This window comes from Sarcophilus harrisii, chromosome 2, assembly GCF_902635505.1.
Source record: "Sarcophilus harrisii chromosome 2, mSarHar1.11, whole genome shotgun sequence".
NCBI classification, from domain to species: Eukaryota; Metazoa; Chordata; class Mammalia; order Dasyuromorphia; family Dasyuridae; genus Sarcophilus; species Sarcophilus harrisii.
Window position 1 is genome coordinate 123,139,645 of NC_045427.1, and position 25,384 is coordinate 123,165,028.

General features: G+C 33.8%; 1 protein-coding gene across 3 annotated transcripts in view; it reads left to right on the top strand.

The window, feature by feature from the left end:
* KCNU1 (potassium calcium-activated channel subfamily U member 1) overlaps nt 1-25,384 on the top strand; it is a 281,023-nt gene that overhangs the window by 212,797 nt on the left and 42,842 nt on the right. For 2 of the 3 annotated variants that reach the window (XM_031950682.1, XM_031950684.1), the window contains 4 exons: nt 4,207-4,281; nt 14,969-15,068; nt 19,340-19,564; nt 21,818-22,004. In XM_031950682.1, coding sequence (XP_031806542.1) covers nt 4,207-4,281; nt 14,969-15,068; nt 19,340-19,564; nt 21,818-22,004 — 587 coding nt within the window. The remainder of the gene's footprint in view (nt 1-4,206; nt 4,282-14,968; nt 15,069-19,339; nt 19,565-21,817; nt 22,005-25,384) is intronic. The other variant, XM_031950683.1, reaches the window with a different exon arrangement.

Here is a 25,384-nt window from a genome sequence, read left to right on the forward strand (position 1 = left end):
TACAACAATTGTTAAAATTTAATTTTGTCAGTTTGATTGCCAAGGCATTGAACTAATTAATTTAGGTAATATTGACTTTTTTATTATACTGACAAGGCCCAAACCTCAGACAAAAAATATGTCTACAAATACACAGTTCTACTTATTTATGTAATTAGTGTTTTGTAGTTTTATTCATCTCATTCCTATTGTGTTTAATAGATAGATTGCCATGTATTTTTATATTTTCTTTAGTTATTATAAATAGAATTTTTATATCACTTCCGACTGGGATTTGTTAGTAATAAATTGGAAGGTAATGATTTATTTGAGTCTATTTTATACAATAATTTACTAACATTATCAAATCTCTAGAGTTCTCAAAGCAAATCATTTATGCCTATGTTTATTTCTTGAAATTATTTTTTCTTTTCAAATTACTAGAGTTAGCTTTCAGAATTCCTGAATCCTAAGGTATTTGAAAGACATTTGTAATAGAAATGGAACATGCAGTGATTTAAAAAAGAAGTCTGGTATAGTTGAAAGAGGATATAAGTCACTTAGCTTCTCTGAACCTCAATTTCCTCACCTGTAAGATAAGGATAATAACAGCATATATTTCTCAGGATTGTTGTGAGGATCAAATAATATTGGTAAAATATTTGATATATAATAGGTAGTAAATAAAAGTTATTGATATAAATAAAAAATAGTTATTATTATTATTGACTTAGCTAAAAACTGGGTAAGCCAGGGCATATTAAGATGAATGACTCTATCCTCAGCCCAAGATACAGTGGTTTTTTTGGGGTGTCCAGCCTAGTTCTATCCCACCCCCTACTTTTCTCCCTCAGCTAGATTTCTTTCCAGGTTCTCTCAAGCCCCCGCTACCAAGAGGCTTCCAGCTGGAATCTCGATGTGACTTTCCCTCCCCAGCCCTTGGAGCTTGGCTTGTGCCCCACAGCTGCCTTCTCCCTCCAGTGGCGTCAGCCTTCCAGTTCTGTTCCCTGGCTTCCCGTTCCTAGGCTCCCAGTGCTGAGCATTCATGAAGATGATTTATTAGCCTCCCTAGGAAGGCAGATTTCTGCAAGGATCATGTCATTTGCAAAGCATATGGCAGAAGGGAGCTTTAGTTAAGGAATGGTGAACTAAATTACATTAATTTTTGCCTTGGCAAGGACACCAGGTGGATGCCTTTTTGATGAAGTGGGTTTCTTGTAGCTTTTTCTCTGATTTGGAGCTCCAACAGGTGTTTCCTCTAAGGCATATCTGTTTCTCATAACATCAGAATGAAGAAAGATGTCATCTGTGACAGCCTGTGTACATAGATCATGTTTTTTATTATGATAGAAAAGTGTACACTGATTGATTTGCTATTCTGAGCTAAGTTAAAAGTGCTTGTAAGAAGATCATCTCTCAATTGCCAAAACAGCATTAAATCACCAAGGCAAAGACCATTTATCATTGGGTTTTGTGAGAGAAAGAGGAGAAAATAGAAGAGAGAATTAGAGAAGGGCTCAAGGGCCAAAGAGGTATAATCTCCTGTGTGGAAGGGGAAGAGCAGTGGGGGCCTCATTCTGAAAGCATTTGATAAACTGCATAATCTCTCAAATTTCTATAGCATCATCAGCTTTGCAAAGTTTAACAACATCTTGTGCAGCACTCAGTGCAGGTATCATCTCAATTTATACTTATGGAAGAATTAGGATCAGACAGATAAAATTACATGCACAAGGTCACACAGCTGGAAAGTGTTAGAGCCCATATCTGAAATTTTATATCTCTCACCAACCAATCCCATACTCTTTTTAATACACTACAGTGAATATAACCAGAGGGTTCTTATAAGTGCCAGCTTTCCTTGTTACCAGGAAGCTCAGGGAAGCTTAAAGGGAACTACTGACACCCTTCTGGAGAATTTCGGGTGAGAGGAAGCCAAGGGTGGTGAAAAGAAAGGGATCATTTTTTGAGCTAATAAAAAAGCCATTTTCTAGATTCTGAGTAATTATCAAAGCCAGGATTTCTGGGCCCTGCCCTGTTCTATTAATTGAGCCTGTGAGGCTTTTATTTATTTTTTAATAGCTTTGTAGAGTACTAAACTTTATATGTTTATAAATTTGAGAGAACAAGGTAGCCCATTTGAGTTGAAATAACCTTTTGATCTGTGATACTACATGTCTCAAACTACTGAGTTTTTAAAAACTGCCAAGTTTCTGTCCTAAGTCTGAGAAAAAGGAAATTAGACAAAACAAAGTATGGTTTTATCAAGTTCTCTGCCTACCTCACATTCACATCTCCTTCCTTTCTCTCTCCTCACCTTCTCTCTCTCTCTCTCTCTCTCTCTCTCTCTCTCTCTCTCTCTCTCTCTCTCTCTCTCTCCCCTCTCTTTCTCCTTTGATTGGGTGAAATTTAGTATTCAAAATACAATATCCTTAAATGGATAGATTTTTGTCATGAATCTAAACTGAAATCTCAGTGTGGAAGCTGATTTATCTGAGTGGACAATAGGTGTTAATGATATTGGAATTTTATTCTCTAGACAAAGTTTCTTAAACTGCAGTTTGCAACCTCAAATATGGAGGTTGCAAAATTTTGATTTGTTATCAGCAAATGTTTGATTTGTATATTTCTTTTACATACTTATATAACCAGGATTGCATAAAAATTTCTCAGGTGAAAAGGATTCCCTAATGGAAAAGGTTTAAGAAGCCCTGCTCTAAAATATGGATAGTTTGCAATAACCCCATGGAAAAGTCTGCTACATATTTGCTATACTCCTGAAAGCAGTGGGAATAGGGATGTTCAGGGTAATGGGAAGGCCATATATATTCCTTCACCATCATGAAGGCCATGCACCATTATTCTCTCTCTCTCTCTCTCTTTTTTCTTTTAACTACTAATTACCAGGGATAAATGCATAAGAGTTTTCTTCCCTCTTGAAACAATGAATGAATATTCATTAGTCTGAGCACTGGGTGGAATCTTTCAAGTTAATTGATTAGCTGATGGACCTATGCTTGAAAAGCTTCATGATGCAGAAAAACATTTGTTGTGGAGTCAAATTCGGACTATGTCACATTATAATCTATGAGCCTCAGTTTCCTTCTTCATTAAATAAAATAAAAGATATAATATAAATAAGCACCAAGCTCCATTCTACTTCTTTATCTATAATCCAATATATTATTGGTTTTGAAATTCCATAGCAGCACAAGGAGAATATTGTTATCAAAGTGATGAACTTTTCTATCACTATATAGATTGGTATCATTGAATATCTTATAATTTTCCAAATGCAGTCTAGTCTTATCTCTAATTGCAATTCAATTTTTGGTGTGTTTCAATTTGTATTTCAATAGATAGACATATGCATGTATACATACATACATAGAAGGATGTATTATGTATATACGTACACATAAACACCCTCTTCTAGTGATGAATTATTTTTTTTCTTCTTCAACCAGGAATTTTCATTCTTCTGTTCATAAGGTTAGAATATACATATATGCATACTATCTAAAAATCTGGGTAAGAAGACATCAATCCCTATCCACCATGTATCTGGCAGTAGGGACACATACACATTATTTATATGTGTATATATATACATACAACAAAGAAATACATAAAGACGTATACATTTATACCCATAAAGATGTTTATATATATACATCTGATAAACATACACACATACATATGTAGTGATATAGTGCCTTGCCTCCTCTGCTTAACCCCCAAGTCTCACACACTCTGGGGCCCTGGAGGAATTGGTGCTCCCAGAATCAACTAACTGTGTGAGATCTTACTCATGAAGTTCTACCTCGTGTGCCTCAACTGGTACTTTTACCTTTAATGGGAAGTCAGTAGGCAAAATTAGCCCAAAGATTAAAAAAATAGTAACAAAAATTTCCTCATAAAACTGAGATGCACTTTCTATAGCCACAAATATTGCCAGTTGGAATAGTCTCACACTTTAAGTATATTAGTGTAAAGATATACTTTTAGAAAATATATGTGGCCAAGGCAACTCATACCTCTAGCACTATAGAGTCCAAAATTATATCTCTGGTGGAGTTCTCTCAGCTGAGTTGCCTAGACTTGTTTCTCTCAGTACCTTAATAACCAATATCCAGAGTCTACTTACTTTTAAACTTACAAATGTTCTTTTGTATTATGATATGCTTAATAGACTTGCTCTGTACTAGTTTTGGTGTCTTATTCTAGGAAAATAGCTCCAAGGAAAGTTATGGATGATTTGACAAAAGAGATGCAAGTGAAATTCCCTTCATTCAAAGAAAGGTGAGGAATATTTTTTTCTTAAGGGCTAGGTTCTTCCATAACTAACTATCTTTATTGCCACATTTTCTTCATACTATCTTTAGTCTTAACTGGCTATTGAGAAACTGTCTCACTTTTCAAAAGGGCCAATTCTTAGCCATCACATGTCTCTCTGCCTTTTAATTTTGCTCAGAAAACTTCTCCATGGCCTTTAGAGAAGTACCACTTTTAAACAACTCTTTGCATTTTAAGAACATAATATTGTATTAACTCTGTGATCTGCCACTTATCTTTTATTAATTAACTCAGTTTGGGTAAATTGATCAAAGGTGTCAGGATCACTCCTGTATTCTATATATTTGGATGTGTGTTTGAATTTGCCTGTATATATATATATATATATATCTTGAATTCTATTCCATTTAATGAACATACATCATTTATCTATTGTGTGCCAGAGAATAGTGATAAAAAGGCAAAATGTACTCCCTTCTGTACTCTCCCATCCATCCTATTCTTTATATAGCCTATTCTGATATTGTATATGTGTATGTATTATGTATGTATGTATGTATGTATGTATCTGTAAATGAACCTATTCAGCTGAATATCATAATTGAGCAATATTTTTTTTCATTGTGTGTGGTTAGCCTTCTAACCTCTTATATTATTATATATTTCACTTAGGAGACTGAATCATGTTTTAAGACTCTATTTAATTAATAGAGAACCTCAATATTTATTTATGTTGATCCTTTCATCTGTACCTTTTTAGGACATCATCTATAATCCTGGTGAATGCATATTTGTCTTCATGTTTTAGAGTCCATTTGATATTAGCACTGCACAGATCATTAAAAAAATTTGTAGCTGGATTTTGGGGATTTTTTAAAGGAAATATATACGCATATACACATGTGTATATATGCATCATATATACATACATACACATTTATATAAGCACATATTTTCATTTGTTTAAGTTTATTTATATATTTATATGATAATATATTTGAGGAAAAAATTTAGGGCTACATTTTGTTCTATGGAGTTACATGTTTTTAAATCAGTTATTCTGAAAGAGTAAGATTTTATACTCCTTACATCTCTAAGTGTATGGTAGATTATGAATATGTGAAAGGATGTAGACAATAATCTACACAAGGCTGTCTATTCCTTTTCTTTTCATAGAAGATATCTATGTTGCATATATAGGACATTCTCATAAAGAATTTATAATGATGAGAGAGTAGACATATGATAGATATATTGCTTATTAACTTGCTCCTTTTTAATTTTTTTTTGGCTAAAAGTATCATCTTTGATAATTCCCATTTCTTTTAACATTTTCCCGTATTTGAGATATCTTAAAAAGTAATACCTGAGTGCTTTTAAAATTGTGCTGCATCCATCATAGAGACAATAGTTTATTTAAATAATTTTACTTAGAATGGGTTTCAAGATGTAAATATTTCATGGAAGGAGAACAAAAAGGGGGCAGATACTATGTTGTATCTCTAAGTAATAACCTTCCTGAACCTTTAAAAAATTGAATATTCTATAGGGTTCAAACATAGACTACCTAGATTCTTGATTTTGGGCATAAGATGTTAAGATCTATGATTAATGGCCATTCGTTTCTATAGTGCTTTACAGTTAGTAAAGCTTTTCTCAGATTTTTTTTTGAATTTTTTTATTATTATTATAGTAACTTTTTATTGACAGAATCCATGCCACAATAATTTTTTTTACAATATTATCCCTTGCACTCACTTCTGTTCCGATTTTTCCCTTCCACCCTCCACCTCCTCCCCTAGATGGCAAGCAGTCCTATATATGTTGAATATGTCCTAGTATGTCCTAGATACAATGTATGTGTGCAGATCCAAACAGTTTTCTTGTTGCACAGGGAGAATTGGATTGAGAAGGTAAAAATAACCCAGGAAGAAAAACAAAATTGCAAACAGTTTACATTCATTTCCCAGTGTTTTTTCTTTGGGTGTAGCTGCTTCTGTCCATCATTGATCAATTGAAACTGAATTACGTCTCTTTGTCAAAGAAATCCACTTCCATCAGAATACATCCTCATACAGTATCATTGTTGACGTATATAATGATCTCTTGGTTCTGCTCATTTCACTTAGCATCAGTTCATGTAATTCTCTCCAAGCCTCTCTATTCATTCTGCTGGTCATTTCTTACAGAACAATAATATTCCATAACATTCATATACCACAATTTACCCAACCATTCTCCAATTGATGGGCATCCATTCATTTTCCAGCTTCTGGCCACTACAAACAGGGCTGCCACAAACATTTTGGCACATACAGGTCCCTTTCCCTTCTTTAGTATCTCCTTGGGGTATAAGCCCAGTAGAAACACTGCTGGATCAAACGGTATGCACAGTTTGATAACTTTTGGGGCATAATTCCAGATTGCTCTCCAGAATGGTTGTATTCGTTCACAACTCCACCAACAATGCATCAGTGTCCCAGTTTTCCCACATCCCCTCCAACAATCATCATTATTTTTTCCTGTCATCTTAGCCAATCTGACAGGTGTGTAGTGGTTATCTCAGAGTTGTCTTAATTTGCATTTCTCTAATTAATAATGATTTGGAACACTTTCATATGAGTGGAAATAATTTCAATTTCATCATCTGAAAATTGTCTGTTCATATCTTTTGATCATTTATCAATTGGAGAATGGCTTGGTTTCTTATAAATTAGAGTCAGTTCTCTATATATTTTGGAAATGAGGTCTTTATCAGAACCTTTAACTGTGAAGATGTTTTCCCAGTTTGTTGCTTCCCTTCTAATCTTGTTTACATTAGTTTTGTTTGTACAGAAGCTTTTTAATTTGATGTAATCAAAATTTTCTATTTTGTGATCAATAATGGTCTCTAGTTCGTCTTAAGTCACAAATTTCTTCCTCCTCCACAAGTCTGAGAGATAAACTATCTTATGTTCCTCAAATTTGTTTATATTCTCGTTCCTTATGTCTAAATCATGGACCCATTTTGATCTTATCATGGTATACGGTGTTAAATGTGGGTCCATGCCTAATTTCTGCCATACTAATTTCCAATTATCCCAGCAGTTTTTGTCAAATAATGAATTCTTATCCCAAAAGTTAGGATCTTTGTGTTTCCCAAACACTAAATTGCTATAGTTGACTATTCTGTCTTGTGAACCTAACCTGTTCCACTGATCAACTAATCTATTTCTTAGCCAATACCAAATGGTTTTTGGTGACTGCTGCTTTATAATATAGTTTTAGATCAGGTACAGCTAAGCCACCTTCATTTGATTTTTTTTTTCATTAATTCTTTTGAGATTCTTGACCTTTTATTATTCCATATGAATTTTGTTGTTATTTTTTCTAGATCATTAAAATATTTTCTTGGAAGTCTGATTGGTATAGCACTAAATAAATAGATTAGTTTAGGGAGTATTGTCATCTTTATTATATTCGCTCAACCTATCCAGGAACACTTAATATGTTTCCAATTGTTTAAGTCTGACTTTATTTGTGTGGAAAGTTTATTGTAATTTTGTTCATATAATTCCCGACTTTCCTTTGGTAGATAGATTCCCAAATATTTTATGCTGTCGACAGTTATTCTGAATGGAATTTCTTTTTGTATCTCTTGCTGTTGGATTTTGTTGGTGATGTATAAAAATGCTGAGGATTTATGGGGATTTATTTTATAACCTGCAACTCTGCTAAGTTAGGGATTATTTCTAATAGCTTGTTAGTAGAATCTCTGGGGTTCTCTAAGTATACCATCATATCATCTGCAAAGAGTGCTTTTCTCAGATATTGACTTACTTGGTTTTTATAACTGTCTTCTGAAGGAAATAATGAAAGCACTATTGCTTCCCTTTTAAATATGGGGAAATTAAGGCTCAGTGTGGTTAAGTATTTCATCTAGAGTTACATCATTAGTAAATGATATTTATGACTTAAATACAGGTTTTGTGATTCAATAGCTAATATTTTCTTTACTTTGTCATTCATAACTGCTAAACTGTGAGCTTCCTGAGGGCAAAGGCTGATGCTTCTTTGCCATTTTTATCGTTAAGAACTCATTGCAATAAAGCACTTTTGCATTACAATTATTGAACTTAATTAACATTGTCTCCTTCCTGTCTTTTGCCATATTCCCAATGAATGCCATTCATTTGGACAGGCTCATACATGCTGACAGTTGTCAAACAGCCATGAATACAGTATTTCTTCATTTGAAAACTATCTGTTCATATTGTTGAATCACTTACCTGTTAGAAAAAGGGATTTTGTCATTATATATTTCTATCAATCCTTTTTATAACTTGGATATCAGACATTTGCCAGAGATGTTCTTAGTAACACAGTTTTTGTATTGTTTTCCCAGTTAACCATCTTTAACTTCTTATTCAAATGTTGACTTTGCATTGTACATTGGATTTTCAAGTTTATATTACTGATATTATCAACTGTCTTCACTAATAGATACAGACCTAGAATTCTCCCCCTACCCTTGGTTGTGATAGGAATCTTCTTACCTTTATTATTTTTTTCATGTTATGAGTTTTTATATTTAAATTTTGAATCCATTTGGAATTAATTTCTGTCAGACTGTTTATCCAGTTTTGCAAAAAGGTTCATTAAATAAGAAGCCTTTACTCTAAACTATCATTGTTTGGTTTAATGCAAGACTAGGAAACTACGTTCTATTGCTTCTGGATTTTTTATTAGTTGATCTCATTTGATCAACTTTCTTAGTTTAGAATCCATTACAAAATTTGGGGGGCAGAACCAAGACAGCAGAAAATGGACTGGTATTTGTCTAAGCTCTTCCTGGCTTCCCTAAAATCAATACCAGATCAAGTCTCTGAATGAGTTTCAGAGAGAGAGAACTCACAAATATTTGGACTGGACTGTAACAAATTTCCAGCAGAAGATATTTTAGAAGAACTTCAGAAAAGGCATCTTTCAATCAGGCAAGGGGAGGAAAGTGGCCAATCATAGGTGTAGCTCAGGGATCCAGGGCAAAGTGGCCTCCAGTCTCCCAGGGGAATCTAACAGGAGACTTATACTCAATCCGGCAGCAATTACTATTCTTTCCTGATTCAGAAGTCAGTGAATCAGCAAATTAACTGTGAGATCTCCAAAGCAACTACAGAAGACAAATAGTGAACCTCTAAACCCTAGAATAATGCATGACTTGGCAACACCCACCCAGAAAGGGAAGAAAGCTGCCAAGGAATATTGTAGTTAAATTCCAGAATTATCAGACAAAAAAATAATTTGGCTGTATTATAGGATAGATTTAGATCTGATATTCCTATGGCCTCTTCACTTTTTTCTTTCTTTCATTATTAACCTTGAATTCTTTCCAAGTGAATTTTTTCCTGGTTCTAAAAAGTAACACCTTGGTAGTTTAATTGCTATGGTGGTAAAACTATACTAAGTTAAATAAAACTTTATTAAATATTTTATATTAGTATAGTCCAACTATATTTCCTATTACTTATTTCAATCTTTTAATTCTATAAAGTATGCTTTATATTTATTTCATAAGTCCTTGATATGTTTTTAGGGTAGACATACTCCAAGATATTTTATATATTTTGAAGTAATTTTGAATGTAATTCTTTCCAGTACTCTTGCTAAGGAATTGTTAGTAAGTATAGGAAGGCTGATGGCTTCAAAGGTTTATGTTATATCTAGTTTCTTGGAGTTATTAATCACATCAATTAATTTTAGTTTACTTTCTACAGATCTCTAAGTGAAAAATTTGCTTCTTCTTTGTCTATTTTTATTCTCTTTATTTTTTTCACTTATTTCTATAACTATAATTTTTGAGACACTATAGAAAGTTACAATAAATGTACTTGCTTTATCCCCAATCCAATTGGAAAAGTCTTTCTTGATGTATATATAAATAATTCTGATTCTTTGTTTAAGAAATATAACATTTGCCATATTAAGAAAAGGTCTATTCATTCCTATGCCTTTCTGGGTTATTTTCAAATTATAAATGAATTTTATATCCTGTAAAAATTTTTAAAACCTCTTTCCACATTTTTATATAATCTTTGGATTTTGTGAATTGTTTTGTTGTAAATTGACTTTAAGTGTTGTTTTCTTAACTTTAAGTCCACTTTACATCCTAACATAATCTTTTAAATATGTTGCTATAGCTTTTTGTTAATATTTTATCAATATTTTTGCATCAATACTCTCTATAGATAGATTAAGTATAGTTTTCTTTTTCTGTACCAGGAACTAATTTGAGTATCAGAATGCTGTTCGTCTCATTGACATTTAATAAGATAGCTTTTTTAATTTTTTTTAATAATTTATATAATACTTGAGTTGTTTTCTTTTTAATGCTGATGGAATTTATTTATGAATTTAATAGAATTCATTTTTAATGATTATAGAATTTACTATATGATTATCATTTTATCCTGATTATAAAATTAACTTTTAAAAAAAATTAAATGTATCTAAATCTGAAAAGGAATGTTATAGCCACCTTCAATCATTATTTTATTGTTTTTTTTCTTCCTAGAGTTTGATTATCTTTTCCTTTAAGTATTTAGATGTCATAAAATTTAGTGACTATGTATTTAGCTTCCATATTATTCTACTAATATATTGTACCGTTAAGTGCAGTGCCATTTCCTGGCTTCTCTCTTTTATGCATCTTACTTTATATTGTTGTTTTCAGTGAAATAATGATTGCCACTTCTTCTTATTGGAAGCATTAAGTTGCTTATTTTAATGATGAATCATTCTTTAAGTTTCACCATTCTCTTGTATTCTTTAAGTTCCCATAATGTCTTACCTGAAGACCTTGCTTGATAATTTCCAGAAAAAAAATTAAGGATATTTTTGGTAAGCTCCCTTTTCTTTCCTTCTCATTTTACATCCACAAAACATCATTTCCCATGATCCCTTCTGTTATTCTATCCTCTAATCAGTCAATCAACACATTTATTGAATAATCCATATTACCTCACACCTCTCAGATTGGCTAAAGTGATAGGGAAAGATAATAATAAGTGTTGGAGGGATTTGGATAATTCATTGTTGGTGGAGTTGTGAAATGATCCAATCATTCTGAAGAGAAATTTGGAACTATTGCCACAGGGCTATAAAACTGTGCATACCCTTTGACCAGCAGTGTCACTACTGGTTCTGTATACCAAGGAAACCATAAAGGAGGGAAAAGGTCCCACATGTGCAAATATGTTTGTAGAAGTTATTTTTGTGGTAGCAAAGAATTAGAAAATGAGTAGATGCCCATTAATTGGTGGATGACTGAATAAGCTGTGGCACATGAAGGTTATGGAACATTATTGTTCTATAAAAATAATGAATGAGCTGATTTTAGAAAGGCTTGGATGATGTTGAATTAAACAAGTAAAATCAGGAATACATTGTACACAATTACAGCAAGAATAGGCAATCAGCAACTATGAAAGACTTGGTTCTTCTCAATGGTTCAGTGATCCAAAGCAATGCCAATAGACTTTGGACAGAAAATGTCATCTTCATCCAGAAAAAGAACTAGTTAATGTAAATCAACTTATGCTATGTTCACTTCTTTTTTCTCTTTTTCTCTCTCTCTCTCATTGTTCCCCTTTTACTCCGGCTTTTCTTTTCTAACATGATTCATAAAGCAATATATATTAAAATAAATAAATTTATTAAAAATAAAAAAATCAGTATTCACCACAACATGTACTAAGCCCTGGGGATTCAAAGCAAAAATCAGTTGCTTGCTCAGAGATTTTACATTCTATTGGGGAGATGACTAAGAATATATAAAGTATATCTATTAGAAAAAGTCACTAGAATTTGGGGACATGAAAAAATGCCTCCTGCACAGGATGGTATTTGATTCTAGTCCTAAAGGAGCTCAGGGAATTAAAGAGATGTGAGGAGGCAAAAAAAAAAAAAAAAAGCATGGAGGACACTGAAACTAAAGCAGAGATGAGATATAGAATGTCAAGTGAAATGCATAAGCCACTACATCATAGTTAGATCATAAAATACATGGAGGGAAATAACATGAAGGAAAAGTGAAAAGGTTTTGAAGAACTTTAAATGTTCGTCAGAGAAGTTTATATTTGATCCTGGATGTGGCAAAGAATCCTGAAAAAGAAAATAAGCTATTTAAGGACATTCAAGGGGACAAGGGATGTCTTCTCAGTCATTGCTGGCAAGATGCTAGCCAAGTTGGCTTTAAAAGGCTGATCTTTCATCAGGAAGTTAGTCATCTATCCAAGAGCTAATGTGGTTTCAAAAAGGGCTGATTAACAGTGGATATGGTGCTTGCTGCCTGACAACTTCAGCAGAAATGCCAGGAGCAAACAAAGCTCTACAGACAAAATTCATTGATGTGGACAAGGTCTTCTTGGTTGCATGGAGAAGTTCATTAGTCGTATTGTATGTCAGTTACATGATAGCATGTGTGCTAATAGGCAATGCTCTTGTACTTTCCCAGTCACCAATAGAATGAAGCAAGACTATGTGCTTGCTCCTATGCTTTTTAGCATATGTTCTGTGATATTTTCTGATGCCTTTAATGAAGATAAAAATGGCATCAGGTCAGTTACTGCAGAGATGGGAAATTATTTAACTTGGAATAACCTGACATTAAAATGTGCTATTATTATAGAAATATTGTAGCTATGAAAAAAAAATATATATATATATATATATATATTCTCCAACATGATGGTGACATTTTGTTCCTCTTTGAGCATGAAGAACAACAACAACAACAAAAAAAAAAAAACATGGGACTTATAGATCAAAGGATAGGATAATGAGATAGCTGAGGGAAGGGAGAAGGGGTATGATCAAAAATACACCTAAGTAAAATCAACTTAACAGCTCAATGGAGAACTGAGTAGGGAGAGACTCGAAAAAAGAGACCAGTTACATAACTCTGGCAACAATTCAAATGAGAGGTGATGAGGTGATTTGTGAGCAAAAAGAATGGGATACATGGATGTTGTGGAGGTAGAAAATGACAATGTGTTTCAACAAATTAACTATATGGTGAGAAACCAATAAGATCTGTTTCTAGCACATCCCTGAATATAATATACTCCAATATTTTCTTTCCTTAATAATTTCTATATAATTTTGTGTGATGCTAAATACTTAGTGTCTTTCTCATACTTGCAATATTTTTACTGTTTTATCATAAAATTATTGCTTTATGTTAGAGTATTCTATTTTTAAAGCATTCACTACTAGCACAACATTTTCTAATTTCTGTCAGTTTCCTTTTAATTCTCTCATTTCATTCTTTTCACTCATGTGATCTTTCTGGATGATCCTTTTTTTCTGAGATTCTATTTCCAATTGCTTGAGTTATTTTCTTCTTCTGAGACTTTTTTCCCTCTTGGAAATATTTTACCTAATTTCTTCTTTATATTAGGCTTTAGCAATTTAATTTTGTCTTTTACCTCAGTTCATGGATCAAGACATAATAACTATTAATAGCTAGTGTCTATATAATTTATATAGTGCCAAGTAATATGCTAACCACTTTATAATTATTATCTTTTCTGATTTTCACAACAACCCTGGGAGGTAGGTGATGTTACTTTCTGAATTTCACAGATGAAAAAACTGAAAAAAAAAGTTTTAAGTGGTTTGTCTTAATCATTAACTACTTAATCATTGTCATAGTTAATAAGGACCTGAAATGGGATTTTAATTCAGGTCTTCCTGACTCAAGCTCAGAATTCTATCCACTGCTCCATTTATCTGTCATTCATACCAGATACTTTTTTTTTAACTTCCTCTGACAATCTTGGAAAAAGTGACTGTGACCCTCACTCCATATAGTACAGGTGTCATTTTGGATTAGAAGCCCAGGTTCTGGTCTGACTTCTTCCACTCTTGGCCTGTTTGTGAAATCAGTTTGGCCCAGACCCTGCCTCCTCTCTTACTTTGTGACTTGAGACACAGAATTGAACCTAGAGCTGAAATTTGAACTTGCCTGCTGCCATAGGTAGCAATATTAGCCCCTGTTTCCTGACAGTTTTTCAACTAGAAATAAAATTGATCTCAAACATTTTCTTTGTATTTTCACTAATGTAGAAGTCAATGACTTGGTCAAAATAAGGAGACTGCCCATGTACTGCTTGGTTCAGGACTTTTCAGAAGTCCTGGTTCAGACTTGTCAGAAAAATTCAGTGGCTTCAGGTCCCTCTCCAAATCTATTCTTTGTTTTGTTTTTTTTGTTTTTTTTTTGCTGAGATAATGGGGGTTAAGTGACTTGCCTAAGGTCACACAGCTAGAAAGTATTACTTGTCTGAGGCCATATTTGAACTCAGGACCTCCTGACTTCAGAGCCAACACTCTATCTACTGCACCATCCAGCTGCCCCTACCAAATCTATTCTTAATGTGGAGATTATATTACTTTGAGATCTAGCTTTCCTAGCACTTTTACATATGAAATTGCCTATAGTCTTTTCAAAGATGTCCACAGGTTTTAGGCTGTTTATTATATGGTTTTGAAAAGAATGGGAGAGCTAATTGGTATTATCTCTTTGTTCCCTCTGACTATTCCTCATTTCTGAAGGATTTCTCCAGAAAGCAGAGCTAAATTGGAATATGTCATGCTAAAATGTTTGTGGGAAGTCCCTAGAAAATTATCATATTAATTCTCTACTGTTTCTGCTTAGGGATCTGACAACTTTGGAGAGTGATATGAAAAACGACCTTTTTGATAACAGTGGCATGTTTCACTGGTGTAAATCAGTCCCCCTGGAAAATATAATTCTGGTAGGTACTTGTGCCACAAAACCCTATTGCCTTCCCTACTTCCCTGACACTCCAGCTCCATTCACTTATTTGAAACTAAGTTTTTATCTTGTCTAGATTGAAAGTGTATCACCAATTCATTCACAATACTGATTAACATGGAAGCTTTGACCAGCTTCACTGTAGATCCAGGGCCATGATACTCTTTATGTGTCCTTCTTCACTGAAGATTCACTATATTGATGCTAAGCATAAAGAAAATGCAATTGGTTTTCACCCTAGGAGAGATCAGAAATCTTAAACTCAAGCTAGTCATTACATTTAGTCTACTCCAGCAGCAAAGATTATAAGTACATGCCATATGCCCCTGATCCCCTCCTTTCTTCTAAAATGTGCACTTAGATTTCAAGCTGAATTAATATCAAATGACCTGCTTTATCAAGTAAATGTGTTCCTAAAGAGATATTTAAAAATTTGTAAAGTCAATCAATTCTAATGTACCAAGGGAGCTCACTCTTTAAATTAATCCTGCAGCCTGTTCTTCTGTATAATAAAGTAGCATTGTTGTTGTTATTTTTATAATGGCACATGCACATCTACACTTCCTAATTCTATGTTTTCTCAGTCTAGATTTTCATTTATTGAGTTTCTTAAGTATGCCTTCCAATCAAGTATGCATTACCATCTTGCCTCAAAATCAGTCTGAGATCATGGAAAATGTTTTAAATGATCCTACTTGTGTTCTTGAACAATTTACCACTTTTTTCTTTGCCTCAATTTCTTCATATGTAAAAAGAAAAATCAGACTAAATCTTTTAGCATCATACCAATTATGATGCTTATGTTGTGGATTCCCTTCATAATTCATTTCCAAGTAGCAGAAACTAAAGTATGATATGACTACTATAGATGAATTATAGAACTTTTCCTTGCATAGCTATTTCATCTGTGACTAATTGTGAACCAAACTTTTGGTGTTTTTAATAACAAGATTTATTTGGCATATCCAGTTAGTTTATACTATTTAAGAAACATATAGATAGGCACATGTGTGTATGTGTGTGTATGGGTATGTATGTGTGCTTTCACTATATACACACACACAAACACACACACATACACGGAGCATTCCTGTGGCTTGATGCCATTATTGTGTCAAGGAGAAGATCCAGTTTTGCAAGAGTTTAATCAATATTGGATCAAAATTAAGGAATCTTCCAAGTTGTAGTATCAATTGGAACACAGGTGGACTGAGATTGACCATTTTAGCAAATAATTGTCTCATCCAAACTAAGCAAAAGAAATTTCCTTTGAGGAGGAAATCAAGCATGCTTTCAGTAGGAAAGTTGGGCAATTCATTGTAGAAAAAAAGAATCCAAGAGGCTAATAATAGGAATTCTACAGCAGGAAGAGCAATCAAATTTGAAATAGTTATGTCCTTTTTGAGATATGGCTGAACTGTATGAACACTGGACAAGCCTTTGAACTCTCTCTAAACATCTGCTTGCTAATCTATATGATGGGAATCATAGAGTGTAGAATTTCAGAGTTTAAAGAAATCTTGTCCAACCAATCCCCCACCAAAGGATAGCTATGACAACATTCCTTGCAAGTGGATCAGCTTCTGCATAAGGACTTCTAATGAATTGATCTTGGTATAAAAACACCTCTCTTGGTTGTTAGCAGTGAGCAAATTTGTGAGGAAATCCATACTACTAGAATGATAATAATAATAATGTAAGCTCTTGTTTACTGAATCTGTGGTGTGAAAATTGCATTGTGAGATATTAGAAAAAGATTCTTTGGAGATTTTTGATGTGCAAATGTACATAGAATTATAAGAAATCTACTTATTTTTCTAAATATGATGGCATGGATTGTTTGGCTTTAGTTGACTTGGCCTTATCAATGGGATTGAGTTTCCTTATCTACACAATTAGAGGATTATGTAAAGTGAACTCTTAAGTGATTATCCTGGGGTCTACAGAAACTCTTCCTCCAGACATATCTATGTCTGTATCTATATCTATAGATAAATACATTGATATCTAATGATCTATGAATCTATCTGAGTTTGAGCATTGCTTATGTTTGGTTGATGTTGGACTACTTGAAAAATCCATGATTTTGTTATTCTGGGGAACTTAGAGTATAGGAATTCCCTTCACTAATGTAGTTTGCAATCCATTTTAACCTTAGAATATACATCCCAGGCAGTTGCTTCAGGAACAGAGAGACAGTGGCTTTCAGAATTCCACACAGCTAGTATGTAAGTTTTCTGGACTCCAACCCCAAAATGCTATGCATTTTATCCCTACCCCTATAGGGGAAAGGGGGAAGGGATGGGGAAGAAAGACATTTAATTCTGAAAAAATACAATTGTACTTCCATTCACAAAGCACCATTATTTTCAATTCACTGGAAGTTAGCATTGAGAATTAGATAATAACCTTAGTGACATCTAATTAATCTCCTATCATTTTATATGAGGAAGCCAACACCCAGAGAGGTGGTTAGCCCTAGTCACACAGACCGTTAACTACAAAACCAGATCTCAAACCTAACTCCTATAATTTCAAATCCAGGGATCTTCATGCTAAGAAACAGCTTTGTCCCACAGCTTCTCCTGGGAAGCATCTCTAGCTGTGCCTATTAATACCCTGTGCCATGCATCTTGTTTCTAATTGTTTAGTTCTATTCAGAAGAGTAATTGTTGGACTTCAGGCATGTTACATTAAATAGCATTAGAGGCTTCATTATTCAACTTAAAACTAATCTGCTTAGCTAAAAACAATTTTTAAATAGATTTGTTTAAAATTGGGATCATTCATGGTGGACCCCCCCAGACAACACGCTTATGTTTCCTTTTGCAGAGTATAGGGGGAGCTCTTTAAAGGCAGTTTTACTTAGCACTAATGCTAATTTGACATCTTCCATTTGGTTGAAATATCTGCTTCCAAGGCCCCAGTCCATGACTTTTCCTCCACCTCCCTTACTTAGTAGCCCAACATGCAATACAGTGGAGAACTGACAAAAGGGACTTTCCCAGGAGTTCCATATCCAGGGAGTTCATCCACCATGCCCTTCATTTTACATATGGGAAAACTGAGGACCAGAGATCCTAAATACTTATCCTATGACAGCAGAAATTTGTACCTGTACAGAAACCTTTTCTTTTGTACCACCTTGTCTTTTATGATTTCCAAATAACTAACATCAGCTCTGAAATTCCAGGCACTTTTGAGTCATGATATACACTGACAGCTATACAATTAGAAAATACTGACCTGAGTTCTAAGGGATAATAGGCCCACCTCAGACAGGCAGTGTATTTTATCTCCCACTCTCCTTAGTTATCTTTTAGCATTTTACACAAGGTATAAGATTGAGGTTTTTAAAAGGCAGCACAATGTAATAAACATTTACTAAGAGATTATTGTGTGCCATGTACTGTAATAATTTTGAAAAAAATATTAAATTTAGATAAGAAAAAACATGATCTTTGATATTAACAAGCTTATACTATAGGAGAGGATGAGTTAAATAATAGTAATAGCTCCCATTTAGACAGCATTTTAAACCTGGGAAAGAACATTAAAAATATTATTTCACTAAATTCTCACAACAATCCTGAGATGTAGATGCTATTATTATCCCAACTTTATAGGTAAGGAAATTTATCTAAAGAAAGGTTGAGGGGCTTGCCCAGTTTCACACAGCTAGTAACTGTCTGAGGCCTAATTTGAATTTGTCTCCTTGATTCCAATCCAGTGCTATACCAACTGTACCACTTAGCTATCTCCCAGTGAATTTCCGAATACACATGAACAAGTAGGCCCAGAGGTGTTAAACACAGTTGTAACATTCCTGAGTTATAACATTAGCGAACTAGATTAAAAAGTAATAGGAAAATATTAAAAAAATAAAAAATTCAATAGAATATCAATGATGTTAATATGTGTGTTTCTTAGTCAATTTGCAGCCCACTGGGATCTTTATGTAGTACTTAGTGGTTCTGTTCCTATGTGAATTTCATCTCAGTGATGTAGATCATTCCCCTAATCCTAATTTTAGAACTTGACAGTATTTATCATAGCAGAACCCATTATTGCCTTAATGTCAGATTCAAGACAGGCAGAGATTTAAGCCTAGAAAAATTTAATTATGGAAGAGGAACAGAAAAAAAAGGGGTATACTTGTAGGAAATTCATTCTATAATTTCTAGAAATGGTGTCTTTGGGGATTTAAAAAAAGAAAACTTCTCTTTTTTCTCTGGGTTATTTCTCTTTTAGAAACATATTGAACTTGATGCTGTAAAATTCCAGAATCATATTGTCGTCTGTGTCTTTGGAGATTCTCAATCACCTCTGCTGGGGCTTCGGAATTTTGTGATGCCCTTAAGAACCAGTAACTATACCTTCAAAGAACTGAAGGACATTGTGTTTATTGGGGCTTTGGATTACCTGCAAAGAGAATGGAGATTCCTAAGACATTTTCCCAAGCTATACATCCTCCCAGTAAGTGTGAATGTGGGGGGAGGAAATAGAGGTGGTTTTTTTCATTGTTACAATACTGATTCTAAAATGATGGAAAAATCTGAGCATGAATTGGTCCCTCTTGATAACAAGATTTTCTTATCCGTAAAGATGGTCAAAATTTGGATGGGAAATTTATAACAATATGAATAATGAAACAAAAAAAAAACTTCACAACAATTATGAAGAAAGACCTTGGTAAACCTTAAAGTGTTTATGTCAATGTAATTTCATGTTATTTTTATTTAGTTAACATTATTAAAGTCTTTGAGCTTTTCAGAAATAGATTTTGTGTATCTATTTTCTCATTAATGTGTATGTTCTCTTCAGTGGTATGTCACAATCCATAGATTTACCATTAATGTAGTATTATTGTATTTTTACATTTGCATTCAAACTTTAGCAAATATTACAAGACCTTTGAGGCTTTTTAGAAGTGTCTATTGTGTATAAGGGACAATATTAATCACTGTGAGAGAGATATAAAAATATAACATAGGTGATGGCTTTATGGTGATCACAGTCTGATCTTGTATGAAAAATAAAGCAGATACAAAAATATAATCCTTTAAAATAGTCTATTTCTAATATCTCGTCATGTAACTAAGGTAATCCTGAGTTCTTTCTTAAAGGTTCTTCAAGATGATTAAAGATTATATCTCCCCCTTCAAAAAATATATAGTGATTGGTGAAGGGAAGGTGCAACTGGAGGTATTAGGCTATTGATTAAAGAAATGCAAATTTAAGTGGGAAAAAAAACTGGAGGTATTAAGAAATATTCCTTGAACAACATATAATTTGAGAGATACTTGAAGAAGCAAGACATGGATGATGATTTAGCAAGGAGGAATCAGCCTGATAGGAAGAGAATCATACCAGAATTATATTATGAAAATCCAGAGAAATGAGTATCCGGAAGGAATGGTTCTTAATAATATCAAATGCTCTAGAGAAGTCAAGAGGATTTAAGACTTAACAAAGGTGATTAGATTTAGCAATGAAAAGATTATTGCTGACTTTACAGAGAACAGCTGATGAACTATGTGTTTATCCTTGGAGGATAATAGAGAGTTGGAAAGGATCCTAAGCTTTGCTGAGTTCGACTCTCTCATTTTGGTCATGAGTAAATCAAGGTCTTAAGAGGTCAAGCCAAAACTTGGACACATAGTGAGTGACAGAACTCAGATTTCAAATCTAGTCTTCTGGCTCTAAGACTAGACTGCCTCCTGAAAACCAGACTGCTTAAGCATAAAGAATTCCCCCAACATGTCTGGGCTATGGTAAATCCATAAGTAGGAAGGACACATTTTCATAGTTTAGATATGGATCTGAATACACAGCCAAATTATTTACTCCCCATGTGCTTTCCTACATCTATATCACCCTTGCAATAGAAAGTGGAAGAAAGAAATCTCTCAAAAATTGTTCATGAAGGACTTTCAATTTTCATAGGCATTATTGATACAGTAGAAAGGATACCGCATCCAGAGTCAGAGAACCAGGGTCCAAATCTCAATTCTGATTCTTATTATTATTTATTGACTGAAAATTTGAGCATATTGTTTCCACTTTCTTGGTTTCTATTTCCTTGTCTGTAAAATGAAAGAATGAAATCAAAAGTTCGCTTCACCTCTAAATTGCTTCTCCTGCTCTTTAACTTACTTAAATTGTCATATTTCACCATTATATAGGAATTTTTAGGACCCTATATTAATTGCTTCCTTGGCCAACTCTCAAGTAACTGATTGTTAATGTATAAATATACATATTAAGTTTAATACTCCCTTACACCATCTTTCCAGGAATATAAAGATTCCTTCCTTGAAGGATTGCCCAAACCAGGAGCAACTGACAATTAGGAAGTTGATCTGCTACAGTGATCCTTTCAGGATATCTCCTTCTCTATTCTTCTCCCACTTTTACTCTCTTCAGCTCCTTTTATTGTGATGTCTGACCCCATTAAGCTCATTGAGTGAAGGGGCTGTCTTTCTTTTTTCTTGCATTTATATCCCCAACACTTAACATTGGTAGGGACAATATAAACAATCAATAAAGACTTGCTGACTGACTGACTGCAGGATTCAGTCACATTCAGAACTGAGCCTTGACAAAATTGAGAATTAGGGTAAGGATGCCTTTATTTCTTCTAGGCTTTCCTTTCATTGTTATCCACAAGATTAGGTAACTGCCTAACTTCTAACCAAGTCTTCTTCCTCCTTCTCTATTCCCATGCAGGGATCTGCTCTCTATCCTGGAGACCTAATTGCAGCCAACATCCGAGAATGTTCAATGTGTGCTATCCTGTCCAACCAGTCTAAGCTATCAAGTGATCAAACTTTGGTCGATGCTGAGTCTATCCTGGCTACTCTCAACATTGGTTCTCTTAGAGTCTCTAGCAATCAGTCAAACCTTGACATATCAGGTAAGATTTCTCTTAGAAAGAAGACAGAAAAGAAAGCAAATTGTTCTTCTTTAAAGCAGAAAAGTGATCTGAAGGAAGGAAACTGAACTTGAAAACTTCGTAGCTCTTTTCCATAGTTAAGATTCTAAAATACGTCGGTACTTAAGTCCTATGGAACATCATCAAGAGTAAAAATGGTAGTAGGTGACATTATTTACCCTATTTCATTGCATTTTAACAGAATCTCAGAACGAGAAAAGACTTCAAAGCCATCTTGTTTGAAGTCCCACAGAATGTCAGAATCTTTTCTCTAATATCCTTTCTGAACTATCTAGTCTCTACTTGAAGATTTCCAGATCCAGGAAAATAATTACCCTGGAAGTCTTAGTTTTACCCTTCAGAACAGTATGGAACAATAAACCTATTGTTTCTTGAACAAAACAGGCCTTCGACAATTTGAAGAAAAGGCCTGTTATCCCTTTTCATGCTATGTCCTTCCCATAGTGAGTCTTTTGGCTCTTTTTGTATACACAACACTTAATACACATAGTGCCTGCAATATAGTAGGTTGGAATGTTTTTCTTTATCTCTCTCTCTTGGCTTCCTTAGCTTCCTTCAATTCCCAGTTAAAATTTCATCCTCTACAAGAAGTATACCTCAATCTCTCTTCACTTCTTCCTTGCTGCTAATGCTATTTCATGGTTGTGTATAACTTGTTTATACATATTAGTTTTAGGAGTGCAAACAGGTCACTTTACAATTTGGAAATATGCCCTCTGGCAAGTCAATTTACAAGAATGCAAAATGAGAGGATGCTCAAAAGGGTGGCTACAGATATTATGTTCATACACTTAAAAATATTTATTGAATGTCTAGCAAACTATGTAACTTTAGAAAAGCATTGAGTTTGAATAAGGTATATCAGTATACCTTGGGACAAGCATTTCTACTGATCTTTCAGTTTCCTTTTAAATGTCTGTGGCAAGGAAAAGATAATGATTACTCCCCTCCGGGGTATGCCATCATACCAAGCCCACACTCAGTGTATAGCTATGTATACTATATAATTGCATCTGTTCTTCTTGTTCCTCTTTCCCAAATATTTGAGATATTAATCTCTTTCTTTCTCCTTACCTTCTGACTCCTACAATGTTTTAGACTTTATTAATCATTAACCACTAAAGTTTGGTGCATCCTCTGTTTCTCTCCATCCCCAATGCAACCAATTTTTGAGGACTCATCATTCTTTCAGTCTTTTTTTTACTTTGCCTCAGAAATTTAGACCTCACCTTCATTTCTCTTTATTAACTTCCTTTCCATGGAAATCTGAAGCCTCACCTTTTATTGTTTATCTTTCTCTCTTTTTTATTAAAGCTTTTTATTTACAAAGCATATGCATGGGTAATTTTTCCAACATTGATTATTGCATAACCTTTCATTCCAAATTTTTCCCTCCTTCCTCCCATGCCCCCCCTGATTGGCAGGTTGTCTAATAGACATTAAATATGTTGTATTTACATGTTAGATCCAATATATGTATACATATTTATACAGTTATCTTGTTGCACAAGAAAAATCAGATCAAGAAGGAAGAAAAAGAAAAACGGAGAAAGAAAACAAAATGGAAGCAAACAACAGCAAGTGAGAATGCTATGCTGTGTTCCACACTGTTTCCATAGTTCTCTCTCTGAGTGCAGGTGGCTCTCTTCATCACTGAACAAGTGGAACTGATTTGAATCATCTCATTGTTGAAGAGAGCCATGTCCATCAAAATTGATTGTCATTTAATGTTGTTGGAGTGTATAATGATCTCCTGGTTCTGCTCATTTCACTTAGCATCAGTTCATGTAAGTCTCTCCAGGCCCCTCTGTATTAATCCTGCTGGTCATTTCTTACAGAACAATAATATTGCATAACATTCATATACCATAATTTACCCAACCATTCTCCAATTGAAGGGCATCATTTTCCACTTTCTTGCCACTACAAAGAGGGCTGCACAAACATTTTTGCACATGTTCACCTATTTTTTGAGCTTCATCATTCTTTCCTATTAAGAAGAAACTATGCAGTACACATTAACTAAAAGTTATCTTGAATATACATGGGACTCCACAGTTCTGGAGTCCCAGAAGTATTAGAGATACTAAGTAAAGTGTAGTAAAAATGGTAAGATCAGGAATATCCTACTCAATCTAACAAGACTAAATATGAGACATTTATTTTGATTTAAAAAAAATCTCCCAAAGCAAAGCATGGACAACCCTTTTGACAATAAATTGAGAGAGAGGACATCTCCTCTTTTTGAGTGTGAACTATTTCCAAAATTTTATGTACAAACAAGCTGTACACAAGATAAATATGGAAATAATCAAGAGAAGGAAGGAAGAACTGAAGACAGATTGAGCTTTATTTCTTATACAGGGTGAGGTTTTAACCGGGAACCGAAGGGAGCTAGGGAAGCCAGGAGGCAGAGATGAAGAATATTCCATCAATCAATCAAGATTACCATATTCTAGGCACTATTTATACTGTGTTGTGCATACAAAAAGAGGCAAAAGATTCACTATGTAAAGGACATGGCATAAAAAAAGATATGAACTATTTATAAAACTTTTTAGTCCCTAAATCATATATTAATATATTTCTACTTTTGGCTTCCCTGAAGCCCTTCAAGATTAAGCTTAAAACCAAATTTCTGCAAGAAGTCTCCCTTTACAACATCTATCTTGCCTAAGTTAATGCCTTTGTTCTCTGGGCCTACATCTATTTAATATGGATAGATAGATAAATGATAGATAGATAGTTTATACATATATAGATGTTTGGTTGCTGTTTTTTCCCTAGAATGTGAGCTCCTTGAGAGCAAGAATCCTATTTTACATTTGATTAGATTCCAAAATTTAGTATATAGCACACTGCTTAATATATATTAAATGCTTAACGAATGATTGAATGATGATGATGATATTGATTGCTTTGCTTCTAAGCTATAATTTGGGATTGACTCCTTTAGTGCCACTTTCCCAGAAGCCCTTCCTCCTTATTTGGTAAAGAGTACTTAATAATCTTTGAGAAGTATATCATGAACCTAGTATAGAAGCATGATGTAATAGGGATGAGGTATTTCAGTTATCCATGTAAATAGAACAGCTAATAACTTAATGACATTTCTTATTGATAATTTAATACTTAAGAACATGAAGGGACCAAAAAGGGTAAATATGATTCTCACAAATAAAGAAGAGCTATCTTATTAGGGTAGAAATGATTGGATCTTAGAAGTGTATGAGATGAAGGAAGTGATCACTACTTTATAACAGAATTCATGATATCAAAGGGGAAGAAATCTGGACATTATCTTAACATGCACTCTCAGTTTTGGGAAAGCAGGTTCTATA